This window comes from Prionailurus viverrinus, chromosome A3, assembly GCF_022837055.1.
Source record: "Prionailurus viverrinus isolate Anna chromosome A3, UM_Priviv_1.0, whole genome shotgun sequence".
Classification (NCBI taxonomy): domain Eukaryota; kingdom Metazoa; phylum Chordata; class Mammalia; order Carnivora; family Felidae; genus Prionailurus; species Prionailurus viverrinus.
This window is the reverse complement of record NC_062563.1, coordinates 122,066,946-122,086,098: the sequence shown is the minus strand read 5'-3', so window position 1 is coordinate 122,086,098 and position 19,153 is coordinate 122,066,946. Positions and strand designations below refer to the sequence as shown.

At 40.0% G+C, this 19,153-nt stretch overlaps 2 protein-coding genes across 6 annotated transcripts in view; one reads left to right on the top strand and one right to left on the bottom strand.

Annotated features, from left to right (window-relative positions):
* Positions 1-670: 670 nt before the first annotated feature.
* WDCP (WD repeat and coiled coil containing) overlaps positions 671-19,153 on the bottom strand; it is a 19,049-nt gene continuing 566 nt past the window's right edge. The window contains exons 2-5 of one of the 4 annotated variants that reach the window (XR_007151181.1): positions 8,304-10,152; positions 5,307-5,424; positions 2,625-4,000; positions 671-1,632 (exon numbers count right to left, since the gene is read on the bottom strand). Coding sequence is in view for 2 of the 4 variants with exons in the window: in XM_047854241.1 (XP_047710197.1) it covers positions 3,873-4,000; positions 5,307-5,424; positions 8,304-10,133 (2,076 nt within the window). In the remaining 2 variants the exon portion in view is untranslated. Of the gene's footprint in view, positions 1,633-2,007; positions 4,001-4,396; positions 4,480-5,306; positions 5,425-8,170; positions 10,153-19,153 lie in introns of those variants that run through there. The other 3 variants (XM_047854243.1, XM_047854241.1, XR_007151182.1) reach the window with 3 other exon arrangements.
* The window catches only part of FKBP1B (FKBP prolyl isomerase 1B), an 18,173-nt gene continuing 13,093 nt past the window's right edge, over positions 14,074-19,153 (top strand). The window contains exon 1 of one of the 2 annotated variants that reach the window (XM_047854246.1): positions 14,074-14,122. The gene's annotated coding sequence lies outside the window, so the exon portion shown is untranslated. The remainder of the gene's footprint in view (positions 14,123-19,153) is intronic. The other variant, XM_047854248.1, reaches the window with a different exon arrangement.

Below are 19,153 nucleotides of genomic sequence, written 5' to 3'. Positions count from 1 at the left end.
TGTGGGTTCAAGCCCTGCATTGGGCGCTGTGTTGTCAGCTTGGAGCCTGGAGCCTGCTTCAGATTGTGCCTCCCTCTCTCTCCGCCCCTCCTCACTCATGCTCTGTCTCTCAAGAATAAATATTAAAAAAAATAATTAAAAAAAAAAAAGAAAAATTTGTCCAGTGAAATTTACCACATTAATAAAGGAGGAAAAAAATTATGATCTCAATAGATACAGAATCATTTAATAAAAAGCTAATATTCACTCATGATAAAAGTACTAAGCAAACCAAGAGGAAAAGGACATTTTTTTTTGAAGTTTATTTTGAGAGACAGAGAGAGCCTATGCACACACAGGCCAGCGTGGGGGACAGGGGTGCAGAGAGAGGGGGAGAGAGAGAGAGGATCCCAGGCAGGGTCTGCACTACCACCACAGAGCCTGATGCAGGCAGGGCTTGAACTCACAAACCATGAGATCATGACCTGAGCCGAAATCAAGAATCAGATGCTTAACCTACTGAGCCACCCAGGCACCACAAGTAGAGATTTTTAAACCTGAGTAAGGCTATCTACCAAAAACCTATAGCAAACATTCTTAATGGTGAAATATGTCACCTAGTGGTAAAATGTTAATGATGAAATAGTCCCTTTAAAATCAGGAATAAGGGAAGGATTACTCACTATCAATGCTTCTGTTCAACACTTCATCAGGGGATCTAGCTAGTGCAGTAAGATAACAGTGTAATAATTAGAAAGGAAGAAACAAAATTGCCATTATTTATAAATGATATGATTACCTATTTAGAAAACCCAAAAGGACCTACAGATACATTATTAGAATAAGAGAGCACAGCAAGGTAGCTGGATATAGAATTAACAAAATTACATTTTTATATTCCAGCAACAGTTATAGAACATAATTTTTAAACAGTAGCAACAAAAAATATAAAGTACCTAGAAATAAATGAACAAGATGTGGAAAGACTTGCTCTTGGCCATGATGGAGTAGTAAAGACCAGATCCAGCCTCTCAGTTGAAGCGATTAAAAACGACTGGTCTGCATATATGAAATAAGTTTTCAAGACACTGGGCATGAGGCAATGAAGGAGGAATCTCTGAGAGATGGGAAACAAATGAGGCGATCTTAGGGATTGCCTTGAGGGTTCCCAGATGACCGTGTAGAGCACCATTTGGAGCCCAGAGGACTCTGAGCTGAGAAGGTGAGTTTGGGGAGACCAAAGTGGCTAGAGTTTGCAGGACAGAGTATTGTAGAGGAGTAAGCTACACAGAGAGAAAGAGGATTCCCCTCAAGTACCCAACAGGATGTTGATTAAAGAAATAAATGTGAAAGTTGCAGAAGACTATATGCTATAATATAATGCCATTGTATAAAGCTCCAAAACAAGGGGAAATACAGACTATTGTTTAGGGCAATGTGTACATGGTTGTGGTGAAAAAGACAAGGAATGAGGAAATGATAATTACAACAATCAAGACATTAGTTACCTCTGGGGTGGAACTGTCTCTACGGAGAAGGATCCAGAATGGTTTCTAGTAATGTTCTGGTTCTTACATTAGGTGGTGGGTGGTTCATTTTATTATTAAGCCTTCCTATACTTCACATCTATTGCGTGTATCAAATAATAAATACCTGTACAAAATTCAGAAAAAATTGGGCACGAAGATTTGTAAAGAATGCCTTTCCTTATGCAAAATATTCTCAACATGACATTGAACAATAGTTAAAAGATGACAACTCTTCTCTCCCTGTTTCTAAAGCCAGCAAGTACTGGATTATCTTCTATTGTTCCAATGACAATAATAGCAAAGGCCAAGGAGACGTCTTTCGTAGGAGAGTTGTCATGGAATCAGATTTGTGATAAAGAAATAAATAATTTATATGCCAGACTGTCCGCCAGAAGAAATACAGAGACAACATCCACAAACAAAAAATCAAGAACTTTTCTTTATACCGGCAATAATCACAAAGAAAATACCATCAAAACATTCACAACAGTCGCATCAACCATTAGTGATTTTATTGACTCATTTACAGGACTCTGACCAGGGAAATGGTGAACATAACATATACTTTGAGGCACCCACATTGATCTTACTACAGGGTCCCCAGGCCCCCTCTGCAGGCTTCATAATAGTGTACTTTCATCCCATGCAGACACTTCCTCTGCAAATGCAGCCAGGCCTCAGACTGTCCTCAGCCACTGCTCTCAGGCTACTGATTACAGACCAGCAGCCTCTGCTTCCATTATCCCAGCAGCTGCCTAATGCATCTGAACCACAAAATGGGCCCTCGCTTCTTTCTTATCCCAGCTCCATCTTCATAAAGGGTAACAGACAGACAGAAGTCCCCAAGGGCACAAAATCTTTCTTTCCAGACAATTTTAAAGGAAAGTGGGGAGAAAGATGCATATGTGCTAATGGAACCTCTATGGCTGAAACAATTTATCTGCAGATGTGCCCTGACTAGGCACACAGCCATCAATCTGTTGTGCTGCCGTCACTGAAATTTATGATTCTGCGTGAGAGGTGATGTGTCTATCTGAAGTTGCAGTCAGGGCTCTTTCCACTTTACTAAGGTGGCACTTGAGCCCGTAATTATAATAAGCTCGTACTTCTACCCACCTTAGATTCAGTGAAATTTCCAATTTTCTGAACTACTTTCTCTCACAGACTCCGTGCTGGTCTCTAAGACCTGAATGGAGGGAAAAGAAAAACATCAAAATTAAAGTGACAATGTAACTAAGGGAGTGTACTGGGAGAAAAACAGGACATTTTTATGATCCCCAAACTGGGGGATGGGGGGTGAAGCATTTCAGGGAGAAAATCAGGAGGAGCGACAGCATAGAATCACGCCTCTGACCTCTGTGCTAGGCATTGCACTATTGACACGCGCACACGCTCAGGTGGGGTCCAGAGGGATCACAGCATTTGAAATTTCATTTGAAATCTGCTAGGACTAGTTTTTAGGAGTATCTAGACCATAGTTAGCCAGAATTTTTTAAGGAAGCAAGAGAGTTAGGTTTAAATCCTGGCAGGTCCAGCCAACATCAGAACAACTTCCTGTTCTAGGTAGCGCTGGGCACAGAAGTCAGTTGATTTTTTTGGTCTTCTTTTGAGCTCTGCTGATTCCTGCTGGTTTGGGGTAAACAGGACATGCTGGAGCATATGTTCTCTGGTACCTCTTGCTCTCATCAGCCAAGGAAATGATCTATAACAATGCCGAAGTACCTTTTAAGTGCTTCTAAGACAGCTTTAACGGTTTTGGGCAAAGGACAGAAAGCCTCAGAGAAACCATAAAACACAATCCATATGGCACCATAATATTGTTTTGTTCTGGGAATTCTGCCCTTAGACAAAACCACACGGTCATGAATACATAAACAACCACTTTTTGAGCCATCTAACAAAGACTGAGCTCTGCTACAGAGCAGTGAGCCTCAGCCTGGGGGAAATGGGGGGCAAGCGGCCAAGCCAACCATGGCACGTGCTTCACTTCTGAGCGACAATGCAAATCCCAGCTGGGAAGAGTCCATGGTGGAAGACAGATCTTGTCTGTAATGGCCTCATCTGAAAAGCTATGCAACAAATAACTCTGCAAACAAGTATCAGGCCAGGGCACCAGGGTGGCTCTGTTGGTTGAGAGCCCGACTCTTGACTTCAGCTCAGGTCATGATCTCACGGTTTGTGGGTTTGGGCCCTGTGTCGGGCTGTGCGCTGACAGCAGCAGAGCCTGCTTGGGATTCTCTCTCTCTCTCAAAAAAAAAAAAAAAAAAAAGGTATCAGGCCATACTGCCTAAATGGGTGGGACAACTGGTGGCATCTACACTTTGGACACTAAGCTCTCTATAGACTTCGAGAGAAGGACCAGGATTAAGACTCTGAGGCAGAGTCTCTGAAGACATTTGAGCTGCCATCTCTTATGGTTATTTCCTGAGTGGCTGTGAAAGTTAACGGGATGAAGCCTTCGCTATCAGCACAGAGAAGGATCCAGTGTGAGTCTGCAAAGTGAAATAAACACATATGTAATTTAGAATATCTCATTTTATTCTTTAAAGAAAAATAAGACAAATACTTTTTTGAGAGTAAGAATCCAGTAGTTGGTAATACTGAACCTGATTATCACACGGATGGGAATGGGAAGCTGGAAGGACTGAGTCCTACTTAGGGTGAGGTCATTGATGACTAGGCATAGCTAGGGGACATCCACTTTTACCCAGGCTAGGCATTTATCACTTCGTGCTATGCATATGAGTGTGTATGTAGTGCCCACGTTGTTAGGGGTTGTGTGTGGAGCGTCCCTATCTACACGCTCGTAAGCAATTTCTCCAGAAACTATGTGAAGGTGGGAACAGTTACTCTCTGGAGGAAGCTTTATTCTTTAAGTTCATACCAACCTCTAGACAGCTTAGGAGGCTGAGCCGACTGCAGATAGACTAGAATGGTCCAGATAATCCTGAATGGTTTGTTCTGGGGTAACCTAGGGCCAATAGCATAACACAAGCCTGTGACCTTCTCTGGTTCTTTCAGATGTACTGTGCCTCACTTCTGAAAATTTCACTTCTGAAAATCTACACTTTCCAAAAACAACATGTAAAATATGCAGAGAGGTCTTTATTAGTGCTATTGATGATGCCGAAAATTGGAAACCACTTAAATGCCAAAGAAAATATGGCAAAGTACAATATGGTACACCCAGAATGGAATATTAACCCCACCCAGGACAAATGACAATTATGATGTCATATCACAGATGCATGTGTCAAAACAGGAAAAAGCTGATGCTGACATATTAAGGGGGAGAAAAAAATGAAACAAATTCCATGTTCCATGTGGTGGTGGCTTCCATTAAAAGAATGAGGCATAAAAAAACCATCCTGTGCACCTGATGGTACGGGTATGACTCAGTCCTCTGGCATTTGGGAATGGCCTTCACATTCACATGTTTGCTGCCTTTTGAAACGACACCTCCTTTAAGAAATGCTGCTATGACCTTTATGTTTAGTGTAACAGGTATATATGAGGTTTTTATGTCATTTCTTTGCAGCTATTATACATTGCTTTGTAACTCTTTTCTAGTTTTTTCCTGTGTACATTTAGGTCTTCCAGCTAGAATATATATGTAAGTTCCTTAAGGGCAGAACCCATATTTTCTATAGCCTTGGGTATATAGTAGACAATTAACAATACCTAATTATCTAGTGAACCACTGAGTGGTTCGTCATCAATGAAAATTACAAAGTTACAAAACAAAAAATGGTAGAGGGAGGGGGTGTGGGGTAGAGTCAATTTCTGAATTTTACCTACCATGGAGCATTTCAATAAGAGAGAGGCCAAAAGTCTGCTGAACTGTACTGAGCCTTAGTTTGCCATTGCAGAGAAGCACAGCTCTTTTTTCAACAACAGGACCTACATAATGAGATTTCTTCAGATATAAAAATAAAAGTTGTTAAACTGATTGCAGAAGCAACAAAGTTAACATTTCTTAAAACTAGAATGTGTAAGTAGTTTTTTTTTAAATCCTATTTACTATTACTCTAACTAAACCAGTTGTAAATAAGGAGATTTTGGCTACATTATTTAACATAACAAAAAGATTCGATCCCAAAATATTTATGGCTTAAATACCATGACATCCCTACTTAAAGTATTTTAGGAAATTGTTAAAAAAAAAAAAAAAAATGAAGCAATAGGGGTGCCTGGGTGGCTCAGCTGGTTGGGTGGCTGACTTTGGTTCAGGTCATGATCTCACGGTTCGTGAGTTCGAGCCCTGCGTCAGGCTCTGTGCTGACAGCTCAGAGCCTGGAGTCTGCTGTCTCTCTCTCAAAAATAAATAAAGATTTAAAAGAAAAATTAAAAAAAAAATGAAGCCATATGGCAAAATATTAACAAGAGTTAAATCCAGATGATAGGTATAAAAGATTTCGTTATTTAGTCTTTCTTTATGTTTACAATTTTTCATAATAAAAAATTTTAATTATTTTAAACTATTCTTTGGTTCTTTTAAAAACCTACATCCTGGGGTGCCTGGATGGCTCAGTCAGTTAACTGTCTGACTCTTGGTCTCAGCTCCAGTCATGATCTCATGGTCATAAGATCAAGCCCGCTCGGCACTGACAGCACAGAGACTGCTTAGAATTCTCTCCTTACCCCCTCCCCCTCAAAATAAACATTAAAAATAAAGAAACAAAAACCAAACCTATACTTTTGAGTTGGTCCAAGAGTAGTAGTTTTAAGAAAAAACTAATTGAGGGGCGCCTTGGTGGCTCAGTCAGTTGAGCATCAGACTTCGGCTCAGGTCATGATCTCACAGTTCATGAGTTCAAACCCCATGTTGGGCTCTGTGCTGACAGCTCAGAGCCTGGAGCCTGCTTCAAATTCTGTGTCTCCCTCTCTCTCTGTACCTCTCCCGCCACTCATGCTCTCTCTCTCTCTCTCTCTCTCTCAAAAATAAATAAACATTAAAAAAATTTTTTAAAAAACTAATTAAAAGACCTCTCTTAACTATTAGATAATAACTTACATATTACTTATCAATGATTTCGATACCAACTTTCTGCAAATATCTTTTAAAATGAAGATATAAAAGTCCACAATCAAATCAGTGTGATATTGGTAAAGTTCTAGATAAAGAGATCAGCATTATAGTAGTTACAATATGGAGAATTCAGAATTAGATCCCAGTACATATAAGTTTATATATGACAAATGTGTTAGATCAAGTTCAGTGGGATTAAAGATGGATTCTTTTTTAAATTAAGCTCTATGCCAACGTGGGGCTTGAACTCAGGACCCTGAGATCAAGAGTTGCATACTCCACCTACTGAGTCAGCCAGGCCCCTGAAAGATGTATTTTTCTTTTAAATGTTTACTTATTTATCTTTGACAGAGAGAGCGTGAGAGAGAGCACACACAAGTGGGGTAGGGACAGAGAGAAAGGGAGAGAATCTCAAGCAGGCTCTGTGCTGTCAGTGCAGAGCCTTACGTGGGGCTTGAATTCATGAACCACAAGGTCATGACCTGAGCTGAAAGCAAGAGTTGACTGAGCAACCCAGGCGCCCCATCGAAAGATAGAGTTTTAATAAAGCTCCTAGCACAATTGGTTATCTCAGAAAATAAAAGTGGACCACACACCAAAATGTAATGAAAGATTAAAAATTTAAATGTAAAAACTAATATAATAAAACAATGCAACCAAATCTAGACTATTGCATGTATGTTAATTTCTATAATAAGCAAAAAACTCTTATAAACTGATAACTCAATAGGAAAAAAAAAATGAATAGGCAGTTCATATTCAGCGGGCCAAAAACCATGAAAGACATACTCAAGTTCACTAACAGTAAAGGAAATACAAATGAATGAAAGTAAAAAGCACTTCACACTTATCAGATTGGTAAGGATGTGAGGAACAGGAAGTCTCATAGGTTGAGAGTGGGCATATGATGATACATTTAGTAAAAAAATCTCTGAAAGGCAATCTGGCAACTGTATTAAAAGTAGAAATGTATATGTACTTTTCAAATTTGCGCTTCTACTTCTGGGAACCAACCCAACAGAAATAAAAGTAGGAATACAAATAGATACATAAAAGAGTACGATGAGAGCCCTGCTTGGAGTGACTGAAGAAGTGAAGAAGTAAAGGCAACGTGAACGCCTATCAACAATGGACCACCTCAATAAGCAGCGTCCTCTCAGCGTGAAGAGCGCAACTTACGACTCCTTTTTTGTAAAACAATGACAAACCATCAGCCCCGCATATAGGCCTATAGATACAAAGAAGTGTGTACGATTATATGAGTTACGAACTAAAATACGGAGAGAACCACAGTAAGCTGCCATAAAGTGAATTATGGCAGGGGGCAGGGCCAAGTTCAATGGAGAAAGAAAGTGTTCGTGATAAAAACAGGTAGGCTATAATCCCATTCGTGTAATGTTTGCATATGCATTACATTTTTTTAAAATGGACCTTTCTCTCTGCAATGCATAAGGAAAAGTCTCCCATAAGATGGCACAATAAGGAAAACTCTTTTTTTTCCTAAATAGAAATTGCCAGAATGAGTACCGTCATTCATATTTTACAGCATGCATGTGATACGATCACACTATACACTGGTATGTGTGCCCGTCTGGCTGGCAGCCAACCAACCCAGAAAGGTATTACAACTTGCCTGTGACATAACATGCCCAGTTCAGTGAAGTTCGGCTAGAGCACCATCTTCCTCATCAGTGGATTTTTCTTGCAGTACCCACTGGCTGCAGGAGCTTTTCTGTATAGTGGTAGCTCCTCAAAGGAGAAGTTACCTGGTAAGTGATGTGCACGTAAGGCAGATCCCGAGACAGTGGATACACAGGAGAGGACTTCTTCCCATTATGCAGAGCGTCTGTGAGTTCAGAAAGACATCGCTGCACTTCAGTCAGGGTCCTAGACAAAATTTCCATTTCCTTAGACAGTCGGTAAGTTTCCTTCTCCTTCTGTGAGTTCTTGCTTTGAGGCAAATTAGGAGGTTCCGGAGCGCTGGTGCGGTCTGGTGTGCTGCTGGACCTGGGTGGTGTTGCTGAGCGGTTAACGGGCTCAGCATCTAGAGTTCTGAGAGCTATGGAGCCATCACAGATACTGCTTGGAGGGCTCCTGATTTCTTCAATAAGGGTTCTTCCAGGCCTTTCGCATTGACTACGGCTGTCAGATGTGAAGAGCCCTCTGTTTTGGTGACACAAATCTGGGGAAAGACTTTCAAGTAGCTTTTTTCTGTCTATTTTACTTAATGGAGTACTGAAAGTAGAGTATCCACTCTGGTTTTCACTCGACGTTACTGGCAATTCTTTTTCCAATGTTACTTCTCTAACAATCAAACGAATGATATACTGATCAGTCTTTGAAGAAGGAAGAAAAGCTGAATCAGTGGATTTTTGTCTTCCAACCAAAATTAATAATAACTTATCTGTCAAGAAACACATACCTTTTGGTCTTTCACTTTTCTCAAGTTGAATCTGCTGGATGTTTGGTATAAACGATCGGATGACAGAATAGATAAAAATTATATTGGAAGTATTAGAAGCCACTGCTACCACCTGAGCTTTAAGATCAAATGTTATTAGATCAGGAACAAGAATGCCTGGAATGGTGACTTTTCTGGTCTGCGTAACCTCCTTCTCAAAGGTCACAAGGACCAGATGTGAAGAATCCATGCCAGTTCCTGTCAAGTAGTCTTTTTTTCTTAGACAAATAAGAGAACTACCCTCAGACTTTGACGTATTGAAATGCATATGAGTTAGATCCAGAGGATCTGAAAAGGAAGAAAGGGGAGAAACGGATGTTTCAACACTTGTTTTAGAAGCAACTGCCCCCTTACCCGTGGTGGGTACTTCATCAATAACCGGGAAAGTACACAGACAAGGGTCTTCACCGCTAGGTGGAACATCAAAGATTTCAGATGCATTTAAGCCACAGATCTTATCTAGTGGGAGCTCAGTGGCTACAGCGACCTGTGAGTCCACGGTGGCTCTGATGGAGCGCACAGAGCTGTCCACATCAAACACTGGGTGGAAGGAGCACCTGCGAAGAGTCTTCTGAGCACTGTCCCAAATGTAGGAATGCAGGCTGCTGCCAGCTGCCACCACCAGCCTCTGGCCATCCTGGGTCCAAGACGCACAGTGAATGAGGCCCTGGGTGTCAATGTCCGCGTTCACCCGGGAACTGTCGCAGTGAACACTGTGGAAAACGGAGACACGCTGCGCCGTCAACACAGCCAGGACAGCACTTTCTGGATGCCACACACAGCCCTGGGGAAGGACAGGGAGTGATTCTCTAATCTCACAGGTCTGAGACATCAGCCGTTTGTTCGTCCCCGTACTGCTGGGACACAGCTGCCACACAATGACACGCTTCTTGTGCTGCACAGCGAGCAGAGCAGGCATGTCAGCTGTGCCAGGTGGGGCCCAAGACACTCCATACACATGTTCAAACTGTCCAATGACCTCTGAGTCCCCAAACCTGGCCTCTCCACTGTGAAGCTGTAAATCAGTCAGGACTACCTGGTTCCCATTAGTCCAGACAAGGCCATGAAGTGGGTGTACTGCCTGATACAATGCATTCAGCCCAGTCCTGAGAAGTCTTCCTTTTCCCAACTCCATCCTCTTTGATAATGGGTATCTGAAATCATTAAGAAGGAAAGTTTTACCATGAGACTATAATCAGACAAATCCAAAACGTAGGACATTTTATAAGACAATTGGCTTAGGCCTTTCACAGGTCAATATTTCAAGGGGATAAAAGGTCAAAGGCATGTGACAGATTAAAAGACATGACTGAGCTATAACAAGCAGATGTAACATATAAACTTTGATCAGCTCTTGAATTGAGGAAATAAAACTTTCTTTTTAATGTTTGTTTATTTTTGAGAGAGAGAGAGACAGAGACAGAGTGCAAGTGGGGGAGAGGCAGAGAGAGAGGGAGACACAGAATCCAAAGCAGGCTCCAGGCTCTGAGCTGTCAGCACAGAGCCAGATGTGGGGCTCAAACCCAGGAACCTCGAGATCATGACCCAAATAGAAGTCAGATGCTTAACCAACTGAGCCACCCAGGTGCCCCGGAAATAAAATTTTCTATTAAAAAAAAATATTTTTAGAATTGGAGAAATTTGAATATGCAATAGATATTAGGAGATACTGTGGAGTTATTTTCTTTTTAAAAAAACGTTTATTATTTATTTTGAGAGAGTGTGTGAAAGCGGGGGAGGAGCAGAGAGAGAGGAGAGAGAGAATCCCAAGCAGGCTCTGCTCTGTCAGCACAGAGCCCCACGTGGGGCTCTAACCCATGAACCATGAGATCATGACCTGAGCTGAAATCAAGAGTCAGATGCTTAACCAAATGAGCCACCCAGGAGCCTTAGAGTTCTTAATCTTAAGTGTGAACACGGTATTATGGTCATGTAGGAGAATGTCCTTGCTGTTAAAATATGATGTTGGAGTATTTGGGGTAAAGTGTCATGATGCCTACAATTTGCTTTCAAATGGCTTAGCTAAATCCAGAAACACCAGGGGCACCTGGGTGGCTCAGTCGGTTGAGTGTCCGACTTCGCCTCAGGTCATGATCTCACAGTTCGTGGGTTCGAGCCCCTCATCAGGCTCTGTGCTGACCCCTTGCTCGGAGCCTGGGGCCTGCTTCAGATTCTGTGTCTCCTTCTCTCTCTGCCCCTCCCTCACTCACGTTTTATCTCACTCTGTTTCTCAAAAATAAATAAATGTAAAAAAAAATTTTTTTTTAAATCAGAAACACCAAACCCTACACATTTTATATAGAAACACAGAGAGATAAAACAGATGTAGCAAAATGTTAATAAATCCTGAATCTAGATTGAGGCTATATTGATATTCCTGGTACTTTCAACTTTTAAGTTAAAAATTTCTCAAATTAAAATATTGAGAAAAACCTCTTTCACCATCTAATTTCTATTCTTCTTTCACTGCCAAGTCAAGCATTAACTGATATTCACATCTCTGACTTTATTAGCACTTATTTCCTCAACTCCCTTCAAAATGGCTTTTACCTCCTCAGCGAAATGACACTCAAAGAGTCACTGTTGCTATTTCTACTTCACCATATTCAAATAGCACTTAATAATTTTCAGACCATTTTCACATTCCCTATCACATTTGCTCCTTGCAACAATCTTTTGCAAGAATACAAAGTAGGTTAGGGAAATATTATCTTCAATTTTTTTCATTCTTAAGGTTTTTGTTTTTTTTTTTTAAGGAATTTAAATTACTAAAGAAGTACATGTTCACTGCAATGAAATTGAGACAAACCAGAAGTTTCTATAATAAAATGAAATGTTTCCTCCTACCCCATGCCAACACATCCCCTCCCCAAACTCAAGTCCTTGATAAAAGCACTGTTAACAATTTGGTGTGTAGCCTCTGAAACCATTAAAGAAACTTATCCAAAAAAAAAAAAAGAATTTTATATGTGCTAAGTTTTTTTTTTCTTTTAAACAAAAAAAGGGGGTTTAAGTCAAAGTTCCTGGGTACTAACAACAGAATCCACTCTGGCTAACTTAACTAAAAAAAAAATCTCAAGAACCAGGATCAGAAAAACAAGCAGAAACCAAGTGAGGCTAGCTAGACGGAATAAACCATGGCTACCACTCTCTCAACACATTAGTGGCTGAGAATCTAACTTCACTGCCCCTTCACTTGATAACAATTGCTTAAGATTCCGGATAGGGGTCCAGGGGGAAACTTCCCACTGGCTTGGCCTAGCTTCCAAGTCCTGCTCTAGCTGCCAGGATGGGGAGAAAGAGGGGTCCCCACAAAGGCTTCTGTCATAAGGGACGGGGGTTCTGCTTTCCCACCAACACTCACACAAAAGGCAGCTGCCCCCAAATTAGGAAGGGGTTTTAAAAAAAGGACCAACAATAACCACAGGGATCTCATATATTACATCCTATTCACTAATTTATTTTAAATCACGGGTACTTTTTCAAGTCAGTAACAAACAGATCTTCCTCAATCTTTTAAGTAGCCCCATTAGTAGCTGCAAGGTATGCCGTAATGCACTCAAAGATTCCACTATAGGTGGGAATTCAGCTTGTGTCCCAACTTTTTTCTAGATGTGGATAGGGTCCACAAGTTTAGTTAGTACTCAGCCCCTATCACTGTTCTCACATTTCCTTCCTTCCAGTGTCACCTACTCTCGTGTTTTCAATTGTTACCTCTGTTTATTACTGTCAGATCTGCTGTGCTACAATGCTATTCAATTATATGTTAGGCTTCACATTATGGCTGATATTAGCCCTGCCCACATTCATTTCAAACTGGACCTGCATGGAAGGAAAAAAAAAAAAAAGGCCTTTTTTGCTCTCCACAGCAGCTCCTCAATTTCTGTTAATGGATATCGCCATTCTCACATTCACTCAGGCTAAAAACTCAGGACTCCATTTGACTACTCTCCTGCCTTCTCAGTTGGTGACCAAGTCTTATTAATTCTTAGAACTGTTCCTGAACCCAGTCCTTCTTATCATTCCCACCAGCACTATCCTGAATCAGATCGCTGTTACTGCAAACCTAGTTGGCTGTAATAATTGCCTCCTACTTGGTTTCCCTACCTCTTTCTTTCTCTAGTCCATCTTGTGCAAAACCAGTCTTAAAATATCCTTTTAAGTATATCATTTATCAGCTTAAAAATTGGCAGATGTTAAAAACAAAATTCGGGACACCTGGGTGGCTCAGTCAGTTAAGTGTCTGACTCTTGATTTTCAGCTCAGATCATGATCTCACATGGAATCGAGGGTTGTGGAATCGAGCCCTGTGTCAGGCTCTGTGCTGAGCAAGGAGCCTGCTTGGGATTCTCTCCCTTCCCCCCACCAAATAAACATTAAAAAAAAAAAATGGCAGATACTACCTACTGCCCACAGCTGCACTGTTCAATACAGTAGCTACTAACCATATGTGCTTTGCAAATTTAATTAAAATAAAAAACCAGTTCCTCAGTCACACTAGTCTTTTTCAAGTGGTCAACAGTCACATGTGGCTAGTGGCTATCACATTGGGCAGAGGAGAATAGAACATCTCCATCACTGAAGAAAGTTCTGCTGGGCAGCACTGTCCTCTAAGGATAAAGTCTGAATTCCTCAGTTGGGCATTCGAACCCCTACCCATTGCGGACCTCCTATCCCTCCAGTCTTATTTCTAGTTGGTCATCTTCATAGTTACAATACTCGGCCCATTCAAAACACTCAATCAATGACAGGGGAACTGATGGCCCAGCTTAATTACTATCTCTTCAAGGGGTCTTCTTTAATCATCCTGCTAAATCTGATACTTTCCTCCTCTTAACTCCTATAGCCTTACAGCCTACAGCTCTCATGTGACATCTTCAGTTTATTATCTGCAATTACCAGTTACTCTTTCATGTACTACCTCACATTTCACAACTAACACACAAGGTCTCTGAGAGTAAAAATGAGACTTAAGTTAAAAACTTAACTTCTTTGCCTGTCAAGTATTTTCAGATGGAATGCTCTGTATCCATTACATCATAAAAGGAGTTTCTAATTGGGTCACAGTATTGCCAGGGGTTGTGTTGTGATCACATTTTTGTTGCTTTAGGCTCTTATGCTACTGTAAGTAAACCTCTTTGGACTATATTTGGACATGCTTTCTAAGTCTGTTAAATAATCCCTCCTCTTTTTTTTTTTTTCAATTGAGAGAGAGTGCGAGTCAGAGAGAGGGGCAGAAGGAGAGAGAGGGGGGGAGAGAGAGAGAGAGAGAGAGAGAGAGAGAGAGAGAGAGAGAGAATCTTAAACAGGCTCCACACTCAACTCGGAGCCCAACAAAGGCTCTATCTGACCACCCTGGGATCATGACCTGAGCCAAAATCAAGAGTCAGGCTGACTCATGCTCCCTCTCAAATTGAAAAAAAAAAAAAAAAAAAAAAAAAAAAAAAAAAGAGTGACTATGTCACCCAGGTGCCCCAATAATCCAGCCTCTTAAAACAACCAAAACAATGGGGGAATATATATTAAGAGATATTTCCCTCCCCTACTGGTCCATATAGTCCTAATGCAGCCATATAATAGCATTTCTCATTTCCTATATGGTAAAAAAAAAAAAAAAAAAAAAAGGTTAAGCAACCATACATATTAGCCATAGTTTACATATACATATTAGCACAAGTTTCCAGGTCTTAACTCATACTTGTCATTTAAATCATGACGACAAATAATCAAACAATGTTAATAAATCATACATTTATATAATTTTTATATTTTATAAAATTAACACAGGATTTTACAACAATCAAACATTTTCTTCCTAGGATAGTTCCAGGGGAAAAAACATCTTTATTTTGAGTGATTATTATAATGTAGAGTCTGTATCAGTGCCACAGTATGAAAATCTTTCCTTGCATCATCTTATATACAGAACCTGGTTTACTGTGGCTTTAGTAGTGAGCTTCAAGTTCAAGTGCATCAAAAGCTGGCTTTGCCTTTGTATTCAGCCAAAATCTATTTGGCTTGGATTTTAGCCTTTGGAAAACTGAACAGCCTAATGCTTTAATGTCATTTTCTAGCATCCCTGAATGTGTGTGTCCACGCATATTTAAGATACATAAGGTCAGATAAGAATAAGGCAGTAATGAGAATAAATTGGATATTCTAATTTATCTAAATAAGTATTTACTTTCAAATATAGACAAATATGATAAGCATTCTTTATTTAAAGGGCAAAAATTGTACCTTCAGGTACATTCTATTTCAAAATTCTATCAGTGAGTTGATATATATTTGTATGTGTAATAATGGTTGCAAGAATAAAATGTTGCAACAATAAATGACTGTGAAAGATTAATTTTAGGACAAAAAACAAGAATTTTCACCTAGTTGACTTATTGAGAAACAGAGTAGCATAATAAATAATATTAACAATATTATTATATTGATTATAACAAATAAATATTAAAAATATTATTATTTATAAATAAATACTAACAAAGAGTACACTAGCTAAATAACTTAATGAAAAAACATTATATTCTTTTTGACCAACAGAAGTTTGTGAAATTTAAATAAAAATATAAAGCACAGGGATAGAAATGAATTGTAATTATCTTGGTAAAATTGTTCATTAAACTAGCATTCATTAAACAAAAAAATCTTTAAGAACTGTGTTTAACTCTTAAAGTTTTTTAAAGATTTTATTGTTATTTTGTTTGTTTTTCATTGCCTTTTTTTTTTTTTTTTTTTTTTTTTTTAGTGTTTATTTACTTTTGAGACAGAGAGAAAGAGAGCATCAGCAAGGGAGGGGTAGAGAGAGAGACAGGGAAATACAGAATCTGAAGCAGGCTCCAGGCTCTGAGCTGTCAGCACAGAGCCTGACGCAAGGCTCGAACTCACGAACTGTGAGAACATGACCTGAGCCAAAGTCAGACACTTAACTGACTGAGCCACCCAGGCACCCCATCATTGGTTTGTTTTGAGAGAGGGAGAGAGAAATCCCAAGCAGGTTCTGCACTGTCAGCAAGCAGAGCCCAAAACGAGGCTCGATCTCACAAACAGTGGAAGCCAAGAGTCAGATGCTTAACTGACAGCCACCCAGGCACCCCAAAGATTTTGTTTTAAGTAATCTCTATACCCAACCTGGGGCTTGAACTCATAACCCCAAGATCGAGAGTAGCACATTCCACTGACTGAGCCACAGCCAGGCATCTCCTCACCACTCTCTTCTTAACCCCCCAAATTGACCCTATTACCACCTTTTTAAAACAGCTTTCACCAAGGCACCAGTGCCATCTATGTCATTGAACCCAGTGGACATTTTTCAATCCTGTTTTACTGAGTAATATGTGTCAAAGACAGAACTTGAGAAGTTGTCTTTGGACTCTACATCCACAGAAACGTATTCTCTACCAAACTGCCTGGTGGTTTGCTTTTAACTCATCTGCAAGTTATTTCTCATGCCTCTTTGCTGGCCTTATCCTTGTTTGTAGAGTCTTTTACTAAGAAGGAATTGTCTACTATGCTTCTACACATGATGTCAGATTAAGTGGGTCTGTAGTGGCTTGCTAAATGGAAAATAAGTCCCTTGTCACTATTAATGAAGAAAACTGCCATCTCTAGCCCACTGGTCTTATATAAGATAATATATGTTTTCCTCTAATATCTACTCATGCACTTTTAAAAGACTTTTATTGATAAATAATGCATGATACATTTTCCTAGGCAGAGAAAATTCCTAATGGGCCAATTATATCAAAGGCAATTTATATATGTTTTAGGCTACCCAATTCAGTCTAATGTCATTGAGGGTGTATATGGCCAGGGGTAGCACAGAATAAGGATTTGTAAATAAGAGAAAAACAAACATGATAATGTTACTAACATTTTTAGAAGAATTAATTTTAATATTTTCACCCTTGGTAACAAGAAGAAATTTGGCACATTTTTCTCAAAAACCTAACAAAAATTACAAAAATCTGTTGCAATCCTTTGTACTCCATTGCTAGTTTAGGTCCTGACCACCTCTCCCTCTTTAGCAGGCTAGAACAAGAAGTCTTCTGGATACCAGCCTCTTCCTTCCCACAGAGCCTAGATGCTTTATATGATTGGGTAGAATCATCTTTTTAAAAAATCACAGCTATGGTCAGGGGCACCTGGGTGGCTCAGTCGGTTAACCATCTTGACTCCTGATCTCAGCTCAGGTCATGTCATGGTTCGTGGGATTGAGCTCCACACTGGGCTCTGCACTCGCAGCACAGAGCCTGCTTGGGATTCTCTCTCTCTCTCCCTCTCTCAAAATAAATATATAAAACATTAAAAAAAAAATCACAGCTATGCGCATTTTGTTCTTCTGCTCAAATACTTTGTCTCTATAGTCTACATATATAAAAAAGTTCTTTCAAATGTCTTAGCAAGGTATTTCAGTCTTTAAATTATCTGAGATTGATATACCTTTCCAACCTTCTATCCCTGATCATAAAGGGCATGCTGAGGAATTTGGAGGAACCAGCACACATTCACATGACAAAGCACAGGATGGACCTGACAAGGAACAAGGCTGGTTTTTTTTTTTATTTTTTTAATGTTTATTTATTTTTGAGAGACAGAGAGACATACACATACACAGAGCATGAGGAGGGGAGGGGCAGAGAGAGAGGAGACACAGAATCCGAAGCAGGCTCCAGGCTCTGAGCTGTCAGCACAGAGCCTGATGCAGGGCTCGAACCCACGAGCTGTGAGATCATGATTTGAGCCAAAGTCGGACACCCAACCAACTGAGCCACCCAGGCGCCCCAGGCTGATAAGTTTAATGAGGAGTCATGAGATAGTTTGAATTTCTCACAATGAGAAAGTAAGCCAAGTTTGTAGCTACTTCCGAAGAGAAAGAGTACCTGATTCAAGAGATCTTTCTTTCTTTGTTTTTTCTTTTTCTTTTTTTAGAGAGAGCAAGAGTGGGAGAAAGTGGGAGAGGGGCAGAGGGAAAGAATCACAAGCAGGCTCAACGCTGGCCATGGAGCCCAATGCAGGGCTCGATCCCACTATCCTGGGATCACGACCTGAGGCGAAATCAAGAGTCTGATCCTCAACCTACTGAGCCACGAAGGCACCCCTCCAGAGATATTTCTAATGCAGATTGAATAAATAATGACATCAGGTAGGATATGAGTGGTGAGGAAGAAAGGGGAATTGAGGATAACATGTAGACTTTTGCTTAGGAAACTGTTGAACCATTAATCAGAGATATAGAAGGCGGAGTGTGCTTCAAACATTGGAAGGGTAAGAAATTTTGTATTAGATCTGCCTCATCTAAGATGTCTATAGGTAGCAATGTGCCTTAGGCAGTCAGAGGTTAAGGATTTGGGAGTCACTGTCATAATGTAGATAGTTAAAGCCAAAGCAGTGGACAGTCTGGCTGTGAAAGATCAGAGAGCCAAGAGGACAAAGGTTGAAATAGCCTTTAGGTGTCCCCCAATTATTTTGTATCCTTTAAAATATCTAAATTCTGCCTGATGCTAACTGTATACTTGTTAGTCTCTCAACCCTCAGACTATAAGATTTCAGGGAGTTTTAGGGAATGAAAAGCCACTGTTTTATTAGTTCAGGGGAGAGATGGTCAGAATCAGGACCTGCTGCTCAGCCTATGACCATTTAATTCTTGTTTTTAATCTCTAAAGACAACTCATGGTGAGAATCAAGGGGCTTAGGCAAACTGGACCATTTCCAGTAGGTTTAAACAGAACTACATAACCTCCAACTTGTTTTTCTGTTTGTTGTGTTTCGACTATAAAATAATTTCAAGTTCTTCACACTTTTTAAAAAAATTAACACACAGGAAAGGTAAAAAGCTAAATTCACGAAAAACCATTCATCCAAAGGGAAAAAATTATGACTACATCTCTCTGGCTTTTTTTTCTTTCTATGTAGTTTTGGTTAAAAAATTTTCAACCATACTGTACAGTTTCATATCACGATTTTTTCACTTATTATATATTAGCATTTTCCCACGTTACTTAAAATTTATAAATTATTTATTTATTTATTTATTTAAATGTTTATTTATTTTTGCGAGAGAGACAGAGTGAGAGCAGGGAAAGGGCAGGGAGACAAGGAGACACAGAATCTGAAGCAGGCTCCGGGCTCTGAGGTGTCAGCACA